Raw genomic sequence first — 11400 nt, 5'->3', positions numbered from 1 at the left:
TGAGACTGATAGGATGATTAGGGTGCAGTGTACATTAACGCACACAAAAATATATATTACTAACATGCACAAAGACACACAAATGGATGTTTGTTTGTTTTTCTCCTCTACACACCTCGCGATCGCCTTGGGACCAGTCCGCGATCGACATAATGGGCACCCCTGCTACTACTACTATGACAATAACAGATGGGAAGCAGTGGATCGGTTACTAACCTGAAATCAAGCCATTCAAGGCACAAGCCATGTCTATGTTATCTGTCTTGCCCATCACATGTTCCTTCTCTGTCAGGCACCCCTCACATCCTGTCAATTAAAGACTTCCTTGTACCTTGCAGACCCCATGAATGTGTGTCAAGTGATGAGCTGTGTGCTCGCCAGTAGTCCAATAACATCAAACTGCTTATTGAATGTCAGCCAACCTCAAGAGGGCCTCAAGTAATTCCACATCAAGTGTTGCCAGCCTTGGCGCGGAGTTGCTGGACCAACCCGCCCAGAGCTCCTCAGTCATTTCTGCAAGAGAACACAAAGGTGTCGCATCAGCACGAGCCTTTAAAAGTTCCTGGTCTGATCCACAAATCCAAGGCCCAGGGAACAATGAGTACAATGGCAACAGAGATTGCTGCGTTTCTCCTGAGTGTCTCCGGGTGGATCCTGGTGTCATCCACACTTCCTACAGACTACTGGAAGGTCTCCTCGGTAGATGGGACGGTCATCACTACGGCTACCTTCTGGTCTAACCTGTGGAAAACGTGCGTGACCGATTCCACAGGCGTGTCCAACTGCAAGGATTTTCCCTCTATGCTGGCTCTAGACGGTGAGTTGAGTTCATATACTGCCGAAACCTTTAAAGAGAAGCTTCAGATCAAGAGAGTTTGAAAGTGATTTTCTCCTTCACCTGATGACAAGGAGCTGAAGCTTGACCGCCCCCACCCCCCAACACCATGGTCATCCATAGCCTGTCATTACTCTTATTGCTCCTCTGTCTTTGTTCTCAAGCATACATCCAAGTATGTCGGGGCCTGATGATTGCAGCGGTGTGTCTCGGTTTCTTTGGAGCCACACTTGCCTTGCTTGGAATGAAGTGCACAAAAGTAGGAGGTTCCGAGACATCCAAAACTCGCCTGGCAGTCTTTGCAGGTTTTCAGTACATCCTCAGCGGTAAAATTTACTCCCCAAAGCTGAGAGTGGAATTTTGGCCTCTAAAATTTGACGTCACAGGATTACGTCTTCATTTGCCTCCACAGGATTGTGCTGCATGACCGCCTGCTCCATATATGCTCACAGGATCACCAGCGACTTCTTCGACCCCCTCTTTGTTGCACAGAAGTAGGTCACGACAGCTATGGTGACATGTATGAAGTTCCACAATGAATTTCAGCGGTTTGATGTCCATGGCAGGTTTGAACTGGGAGCGGCGCTCTTCATTGGCTGGGCTGGATCCGTGTTATGCATTTTGGGAGGTTTGATTTTCTGTCTCTCGCTGTCAGCGAGCTCGAACATCAGGCAAGTTGACAATGGGCCTTAGTCAGCAACAGTTCTCAGACACACATGAGCCTCTAAATCAGGGGTGGGCAAACTACGCCCCGCGGGCCGGATCCGGCCCGTTGGTCTTTTTAATCCGGCCCGCCGAAGATTGGTGCACAATTAAGGTTTGATTGCATTCATTTCGTTTGGACTTGTAATGACAGGTATTTCAACACCAGGTGGCGCAGTTAATTCAAGTTGCAGAGCACAGAGAGGGAGGGGAAGACGAAGAAAAAGGGAGAGAGTAATGACCATGGAAGGGAAAGTGTTATATATCTGATTAAACGAAGCGGGTAACAAAGTACGAAACATTCAGGAGACGCCTGGAGTCTGAAAGACTCAAATCTACGAGACTTTGAAAAACAAGGAAGCGATTCTTACTCAGTCCGATTCTGGCAATTTCCATGCTCAGAGTGAATTGCTTGTGGCTTGAGTAAATGAACATTTCCTAGAATCGTTTGATTGTTATCATGTTAAAAACTTTCCGCAAACTGGAGCGCTAATAAGAGTCGGAGAGCAGTCAAATATGTAGAGCGTGAACAACAGGGGGCTCAGTAAACATCCTTGAGGAGAACCGGTGCTGAGTGTGATGGTGGAGGAGAATGTTACATTATTACTGGCATACAAAGACATTGTGCTATCTTCTTTATTTTCTATTTCTATTTCTAACTTTTGGCCCGGCCCGCCACAATATTTTCTGCTTCTCATTTGGCCCCCCTGGGAAAATAATTGCCCACCCCTGCTCTACATCCTGCTTTCACACCCCTTAATAGTGTTTAGTGGCCATGTTTGCCAATGTTTTTTTTTCTAATCAAAGAAGTCCTACATAGACTTTTGGGGCCCAAATTAGTTGAGCAGGACTTTAGATATTTATTGGAATCTCTGGTATCCCTTAACGGAGCCCAAACACTGTCATCAAGATGAAAGTGATAAAAAGAAACTTGAATGTAAAAACCAGCACGCTAAAGTCGGAAAAAAAAGACAAAATGCAAGCAATGAAAAAAAATGGACATGAATGGGAAATTTGAAGACTGACTTTGAAAAACACATTTAAAGGGGAAAAAAAACGATTTCCCTGTGATTGGCTGGTGACTAGTGTAGGGACGGGTGTGCCCCCCCCCCTTGCCAACTCAACTCTGGGGTAGGCTTCAGCACACCCATGACCATATTGAGGGTAAGTGGTAAAGAAATTGGATGGATGAATAGATCATTTTCCACGAATGAGCATCAACATTAGCTTGCATTGATTAGTGTTTCAAACATCCTGGTGTCCTTTGTTAAAAGAGTTGTCTTCACGTCCTTCCACCTGGTGTTTGCAGAGGCCATCAATCCTCAACGGCCGCTGCTGTGTTTGCGCACCTACATGACAAGCGCGGCAAGGCCGCGAGCAGCCTCCACAGAGAATTTCTGGAGCCATCCAGGCAGTTTGGCAGAAACGCCTATGTGTGAAATTGCTTGTTCACATGATATCATGGGTGTCGCTAAGGGCTGTACGAAATTCAGCGCTGAAATGAGAACGACCCCAAAATTCCAATTCAGTTCTAGAATTTGAATTGAATAGGCAAACAGGAAACAGAAATCCAATTGAAATTTAAATTGTAGGAAGTGGTATGGAAATTCAAAGAAATTCATGATGCAGAATTGGAGTGTATTTAACAATGAAGCTTTGCAGCAGGGGTGTCAATTTTTGTCGTGGGCCACATTGTAGTTAAGGTTTCCCTTGGAGGGCTGTAATGATGGTGAATTTTGTGAAACCATATACAGTAAATGTTTTATCACTTCCCCATATTACATACACAGCACACAACAAATTGATGGATAATTAGTTTTAGAATCAGAAGTCAAGAATAGTGACTTGTTTAATAATTGTTTATATAATTGTAAGAAGGAGTTTGGTAATGAGAAAATGCTTGCAATATCATATGTTATCATGGATTATGTTTGACAATTTGAAATTTTTGTTCAGACATTAGCATGTATCATGGAACTTGCTTGATTTGCTTTCGCGGGCCACATAAAATGATGTGGTGGGTCAGATCAGGCCCCCGGGCCTTGACTTTGACCCCTGTGCTTTACAGTATATAAACCTTTCCAACATCAATTTCGTACAAATATCTTTGCAAAGATTTTCTGTACACAATACTTAATTATGGTGAATGGTAACGTGTAGTAATTGTTTTTTTTTCTTGAATTCACATTAAAAGCCTACTCAGATAAAACAATATTGTAAAAACATGTTTCATTTTATTACTTTGAAATAATGATATATTTTTAAACTTTCCAATGTAAGGAAAATTAATACTTAATTTTAGTCTCTGTACTTCCATCTGGAAGAAAAGTGAATGTGAAACCTCTCATTCTCAGTGAAATAGGATGAGAGAGTTTCTTTGAGAGGCAGTGAGTCCACCTCCACTTCCTGTAACTGGAATTCAATTCAACATCCTGTGGGGTGGAGCGAATTAACATTCAAATTCATCCATTGAATTGAATTGAATTCTGAATTTTGCCCAGCCCAGATGTGGATGAACTTTGAAAGAGAAAGACTGGAACAGAGGATATTTACAGATGATTCTTAAAATGTGCCAGATTCTTTTTCTTTTTGTTTCAGGCAAGCAATTTAATTTGGCACAAATCAGCATTTGAACTCCAGGTCACTTTTAATAAAGCTGGCCTTTACACTTGCCTCACATTCTTATTCTTGATCAACCCTCATTGTTTGTACCGAAATGTGGGGTCATGACTTTGAAAATAAAGCAATTTTTGAGCACAGTTTCCATTCAAAGCCTCTCTCCCGGTGCCAGCAGTTTACGCTTCATAGGTGAGCTTCTTTTAATATGATCAAAGCGGAAAGATGGGTCACATGAGGGCCTCTCACGTGGTCTCCTACTCCAATGATCTGACCTCCATGGACCACTGGGTCACATCTGAAGCTACAGAGAATCTGCAGACTCGACTAATCATCCATCAATCTGCACCTCTGAATAATGATCAGGAGGAACCTCAGGCGGTGTCCAACACGTTGCATTGCGTTCATAAATGTCAGTGTCAGTTGTCCACGGCATTCCATAAAGGTGATTTTGTGTTTTGAAATCTCAGCATGCCATTTTACAATTGAAAAGAAAACTTGACTTTGGGGGAAAATTGTGTTTAACTGTACATTTTGGACCTCTTAGTTTTAGGTATGGGGCGGCACCATGACAGCTTGTTAGCACATGGGCCTCACAATGCAGGGGTTCAGGTTCGATTCCGCTTCTGGCCTTCCTGTGTGGAGTTTGCATGTTCTCCCTATGCCTGCGTGTTTTTTTTCCGGTTACACTGGTTTCCTCTCATGTTTCAAAAACATGTATGGCAGATGTATGGAACACTCTAAATTGTCCCGAGGTGTGAATATGAGCGCAGATGGTTGTTCGTCTGTGTGTGCCGTGCAATTGGCAGGCAACCAGTTCAGGTTGTACCCCACCTACTGCCCGAAGACAGCTGAGATAGGCTCCAGGAACCCCCGGCCCTTGTGAGGATGAGCAGATTAGAAAATGGATGGATGGTTTTGCACTTGAAGTATGGTATGTTATATTGTTTTCAAGTACCCAGTTGCTGTCCAAAAAGTAGTTCACTAATTTAAACATGGCTGCTATTCTGTGCTATTGGGTGTTTTTGTGTGTTGTTCATGTCTTGTTCCGTGTTTCAGCTTCTCCCCAAGGGTATGTTTGGTTGATTGAACACTGTGAACTACATTTGAGTGTGAATTCTTGTCCCTGTTTGACAGTGCTGTGACCGATTTGTGATTAATCTCTCGCCTCTCTTTCACTCTGAACAAGAGAATGATACAAAAACGGATGGTTGTGTAAATTTGAAAATCTGTATTTAGGAACCCCAATGGTAACCCTTTAGTGTTAATAATAACAAAGTGCGATCTTGTAAAACCAGAATGCCTATTTGTTCATTTACAGTCATTTTGTTTTATGTTCATGGATTTTACAAATAATGAAGTGGCCAATAACTGTGCAATATTAAAGAGGCGGAGCTACATGGTGGCCCCGGCCACCCCTTGTGACTCTCTGGCCACCCCTCTGGCCGCCCCCACAGCAAGCGGAAATGTGTGATTCCTGTGATTTTTTTTTCTTCCATTTCAACATGGACTTGATGCTCTGCCACAAATTATTCACATTAACTGCATATATAAATAAAACATATCCAACAGATCTGAATGAAAACTCTCAAAGAATCTTGCAGTCAACGTCAATCAAAATTACTTTCACATCAGACCAAGCAAATATGGAAGAGAGGTCATTGTTGACCCAACAATCCACATCGTTTGATGCACAAATATACCAACCTTACACACACACACACACAACACACACACACACGCACACACACACACACACGCACACACACACGCACACACACACACACACACACACACACACACACGCATGCATAGGCACACAATAGAAACAGGATAAAACCTAAGCTAAGTAAAAAGGAACATTAAGCATAATGAAGAATTATGAGATTTGGGCATAGTTCTGGATTGCTGTGAAATGTAGTCCATGAACCCTGACTATGAATGCTTTGACAAAGGATGACTCATGCACACACACATGCATGGCCAAACCTCTGTGAGGTTATCGTGTCACCATGGGCACCACACTGGCAATTTTCTAGCAACGGTCACAATGACATTTCACCAAATGCATCAATGAACACCAGCCACAGAGAGCAGCATGAATGCACAGGACAACATCCTTGAGGTGTGGGAACATAACAGCATTCAACCGATATATGCTGTTTCTTTAACTTTGCCTCAAATAAAGCCTAAATCCGGAATGGAATACTGTAACTGCGTGCCCTTGCGGGTATTTCAGGTCACCTAAGCCTCACTGGGTTGCCCGCAAGCCCATTAAAGTCAAACCGGCCAATTCATTGTTGATGACAGAGTATTAATTACTGGCTACATCAGCTCGGTATTATGGGAGTGTGTTTTAATTATGGAAGCGCAGACAAAGTGAGGCTTTGGTGGAATGACTGATCACCAGCCTTCCGCAGTGATTCCATGAGTAGCCTTGACTGGAACAGGCTAAGGCAGAGATGGGCAAACTACGGCCCGCGGGCCGAATCCGGCCCGTTGGTCTTTTTAATCCGGCCCGCCGAAGGTTCGTCCACAATTAAGGTTCGATGTGAATGATTGCATTCATTTCAATTGGACTTGTAATGACAGGCATTTCACCACCAGGTGGCGCATTGACTTGAAGTTGCAGAACGGGGGGTTGGGGGGGGAGTCTTTTCGACCATCTAGTATCGCTCTACTTCTACTGGTTTGATCACAACCCATCTGTAGCAATGCATAGGCTAAAATAGGTCATCAACAACACTTTTGTCATATAAAAAAAAGTATATTAATACAGTACTTTCATGCTTTTGTTCTGTTGATGTTTGATATGGATTGTCAACAAATGCAGTTTTTTTTATGTACCATGGCTCGTGCTGACCTGGCCCTTTTGTCATATTTTAAAAGTCAATGTGGCCTCCGAGCCAAAATGTTTGCCCACCCCTGGGCTAAGGTCATCAAGGAACAAATGTGCACAGTTGTTGGTAAAATTCGCACCAACCTAGCTAATCAGCCACAGATACTTGAGCGATATTTGCAATCTACCATATCTGCTGACTTGGCAGTCAAAGGAGTGCAACGAGTTTTTTTGGTAATTGGAGACACATGCTTGGATGAGCACCCAGTGCCTGGCCTGGCAATCTGGCAATTGTGACTTGTAACAATGGGAACCAGAGGGACCCTCCTCTCCCACCCGCATATTAAAACTTGCAGAACAACAACAACAGCATAGCCCTGCCTTGTACATGCAAGCCACTCGGCTTTTTCTTTCCGAAGATGAACAGTTGTTGCTATTTGGATGAAAATTTAACATTCATCTTCTGCAGTAGGAAATCAAGTGTTGCCAAAAAGAAAGCGCACTAAGGAAATTATCAAGGATAGAGTGCAGCAACCTCTTTCAAAGGAACCTGTTCTTGGCAAAGCCCGGTGATGCGGATTCGAGTGGTTCAGATCTGGGGCTTTTTGATGACAGTCCTGGGTTGGATCTTTGTGGCTTGCACTATGGCCATGGAGGGCTGGAAAATCAGCTCTGTCGGTGGCATGGGAGGCTCCTCCATCTTGAAGGTGGCCTGGTACTGGTCCAGTCTGTGGAGATCTTGCTTTACAGATTCAACAGCTGTCAGTAACTGCTACGACTTCCCCGTGCTCTGGTCCGTGGAGGGTGGGTACCAAGCCGCCTGAGAAACGGCAAACTCACCCGCTTGGCTAAGTTTTGTGCATTGCTGTGCGACTCCAGGCCACATTCAGATTGTGCGAGGTCTGCTGATGGCTGCTCTGTCCCTGGGCATGCTGGCCTTTGTGCTCAGCTTGTTGGGCATGGAGTGCACCTTCGTTGGGGGGAAAGACCGCTCAAAACACAGGAAGATCTACGCTGGCGGTTGCTTCCACATAATCAGTGGTATAGTCTCATTTTAATACAATTCATGTGATTAGATTGGAGGAATAAACACACTGGCTAAAAACTTGGGCAGGCCTGCATAAACAATGAGAACCATTAATCGAGTTCTACGGATGTGCTTTACAAATTTCATGTCGTATTGGACTAATTGAATAAAACATTTACTATTGTGGTTGTGGTTTGCAGTGGTGCAAAATTGAGAGCTATATACTGTATGTCTAATATTGTGACAGTCGTGTAAAATACATTGTGAGATAACCAAAGTGGCCCTTGAACAGTCATATAATTTAGTGGTAATGTGGTGTTGCACCCCGTGAAAAAACACAATTATACTTAATTAGACCACTTTATATGTTTTAAAATGAATATCCGCTCAGACAGTGTCAAAACGGAGAAATATGCATTTCTAGTCATGAATGCAGTCATTTTACTCATTAACATATTTTGGTGACGCTTTTACACTTAAGTACACTGTAACACATTTCAGTAAATTCACAAGGAATGTACAACATTGTCTTCCTGCTTTTTTATAATCATTGTAAAATACTGTGAAATACTAATCCATAGCATGTACATTAAATCTAAGAGTTAACAGCAACAGTTACCAAGTTAACAAACAAAATCATACATCACAAAAATGTAGATTGCTGTAAAGTTCCAATGTCAGAACAGTCCCTGGTTGTACTTTTATTTATTTATTTTTTTCTTTAATGCTTGGTTAAAAATAACAAAATGTCATTTAACAGTATAAAGAAGTATTTTCTGACTAGAAGTGACGGTAGGCAGCACATTCTGCTTCTTTATCAATCGCCCTGCATTAAAATTAACATTGCGGGCCCACTGTTTTGGGGAATACAGGATGAGAGACAAAAGATGAGAACGCCCGATATGTATCAAACTTTACAATATTGCTCCGTTTGCCTATCAATCCCTCAAAATAGCCCACCGGCGGTATTCGTTAACCTGCTGAATTTTTTGCAGCTGGTGCACATAGGCGAATTGCTGTGGATGCATGTTGCTGAATGCGTCTGTGATAGGCTAAAGGTAGAAGCACAAGTACATGTGTAAGTGAATGAATAATGTATCCATGGATGCATTGTTGTTGTTTTTAATCATTAACTAGCAAATTTAACATATAAACAGGCATGTACTGTAAAAATACCAGAACACACAGTTATCTGACTGTCATGTCCCGTAAAGCAAAATACAGTTCCGGAAGGATGCCAGTCATGAGTCGGTAGAATTGTCATCCTGCGGTGCCCCTGAAGAACAAAACTGTATTCTACTGATAAAATAATTCCATTGTCTGTGTGCAGGTTTACTGTCCACAAGTGGCTATGCCGTTTATGCACAATACGTCTCAGTGGAATATTTCAACCCAAACTTTGATGGGCTTAAGTAAGTACATTCTTCAACGGTGAGCAATAGAAATGTGTCAAAACAGATTTTCAACATTGATCGCAACTCTCATCGACCTTAGGTTTGACCTTGGCACCCCACTCTTCCTTGGCTGGGTTGGCTCCGCCTTTCAAATGGCTGGTGGTACCTTCTATCTATGGTCGGTGTGCAGGCCACTATGTGGACAAGAGCACACGTGAGTCAACAGTTACAGTTATTTGGGGGTGTCGTAAAATTCTGCATAAAAACGAGACTCAGATACTCACTCTAAACACAGACACAGTAGATGTATAGCAATACAAAGAGATATATAGAGATACAGCAGCTACTAATAGGCAGAGAGAGAGAGCGAGAAAGAGAGAGAGAGACAGAGAGAGCAATAAAAAACACACAAATAAACACTGTCTCTCTTTCCATGCAGAGTGATTATCCGACAATTACCAGATGTGGAAAAAGACCTCAAAACCAAGTCCACCACAGAGCTGTCCTCGGTGTCTGGAATCACCTCCAGGATTAAAGCGGCCTCTGTGTCCGGGCTGTCATCAGAGCGTTCCAACATATCCGCCATCTCCTCAGGATCGACATCTGGAGGCGGGTCGAACACAAAGAGAACTAATGCTTCTGTCGGGTCAGGGTCAGCTTCAGAGTCTGGCCTCTTGTCCAGATACAGCTCATCAACTGCGTCGGGGTCGCGTAGCATCATCAGTAGTCGTGTGTCATCGTTGTCTGGCAGCTCGAGGAGTCAGACAGTGTCTTTTCTTAAGAACTCCTACATTTGAGTGACACAGACTTGTACAAAGGACTCCAGAAGACCAGCGTGGTGCTGCACTTTAGGCTGTTAAGAGTATTGGGACAAAAGCTGTTGTTTGTTATGTTTAATGGATCCAAGGTACGTGGCAGTGTTGCAGTTAAGACCCCTGAACCAGGTCCAACAATTTGAGTCCCAGTCAAGACAAAGACAGCGGCAAGACCAAGCAAGTTTGATAACGTTTGGAGAGGTTTATAGAATGTAAGCGAAATCAATAAAGGTTGTACTATATTTAGGAGATGAACATACATATCTTTTCGAACATTTTATACTCCACCCTGACAAAAAACTAATTTGCAGTTGTATTTCAGAAACTGCGGTATTCTGAGCCTGCACAGTGTAGTCTATTTAATACTAAAACCGGTGCCGAGGAGGTGCCTTCAGTTCCAAATCATGAGAAGTAGGACTCTACTGTGTTTTGTGACCTGGAATAAATATGAACTGTCAGTGTTGGCAGAAAAATGGATGGCTTGAATCAGAGGCGATTGCTCAAAGACTGCAAGGGAAGCTCAGCTTTCCTTAAAATGACATAAAATAATCATCAATCAAATATGTGTGCATGTACAATTGTGTGTACATGTCATTGACTAAATATGCGCTACAACGCGCTCACCGTTTGTTCCGAATCAACTTCTTATTACTGGTTATGACGCGACTCTCTTCTCATTCTTTCCTGCAGCTTTACTGTGCTTTATACTGTGTGGACGCCGAGCGTCGACAGCGCGGACGCTGGGCGTCTTGAGAGTTCAGAGTAGCTTGTCCCATGCATTGAAACGAGACGAGTCATTGGATAAATGCTGGTTTTGTCCCGCCCATCGGACGCTCAGCGTCTCTGGGAGTTTATGGACAGTGGGCGTATATGGGCTGACCCGGACGCTGAGCTTTTCTGCATGATGATTGGATGATCTGTCTGAGTCCGAATCTCTTTTTGATTGACAGCAAATTGAGCCAATCACCGATCTTTTGGTGTAGGCACCCGTGGGAGCATCTTTCAATTCTCATTCTGTTCTGAGTTCAACTGGAGACTTCTTCTAATCATTTTAGCGACACTCTCTTTGTTGAAAGCGACTGGCGACGAATTAATCTTTTATTCCTGGTGGGTTTTATTGTAGTTGGACACCTGTTAAGTCCCTGGAAAAGACGCCTTGTTGGTATGACAGG

The 11400-nt window shown here is 43.2% G+C and overlaps 2 protein-coding genes across 2 annotated transcripts; both read left to right on the top strand.

Annotated features, from left to right (window-relative positions):
* The first annotated feature begins 204 nt into the window (after window positions 1-204).
* cldn10a (claudin 10a) lies at window positions 205-1981 on the top strand. The gene is made up of 4 exons (XM_052053385.1): window positions 205-817; window positions 1000-1161; window positions 1248-1329; window positions 1402-1981. The coding sequence occupies exons 1-4, from the start codon at window positions 598-600 to the stop codon at window positions 1526-1528; spliced, it is 591 nt and encodes a 196-aa protein (XP_051909345.1). The 5' UTR covers window positions 205-597; the 3' UTR covers window positions 1529-1981.
* A 5303-nt stretch (window positions 1982-7284) lies between these two features.
* Window positions 7285-10477, top strand: cldn10e (claudin 10e). The gene is made up of 5 exons (XM_052053204.1): window positions 7285-7796; window positions 7872-8033; window positions 9350-9431; window positions 9514-9627; window positions 9853-10477. The coding sequence occupies exons 1-5, from the start codon at window positions 7565-7567 to the stop codon at window positions 10208-10210; spliced, it is 948 nt and encodes a 315-aa protein (XP_051909164.1). The 5' UTR covers window positions 7285-7564; the 3' UTR covers window positions 10211-10477.
* Window positions 10478-11400: the final 923 nt, after the last annotated feature.

Source organism: Hippocampus zosterae, chromosome 2, assembly GCF_025434085.1.
Source record: "Hippocampus zosterae strain Florida chromosome 2, ASM2543408v3, whole genome shotgun sequence".
Taxonomy (NCBI): Eukaryota; Metazoa; Chordata; class Actinopteri; order Syngnathiformes; family Syngnathidae; genus Hippocampus; species Hippocampus zosterae.
Note: the sequence above shows the minus strand (reverse complement) of the source record. Positions and strands in the feature narration are given on the sequence as shown.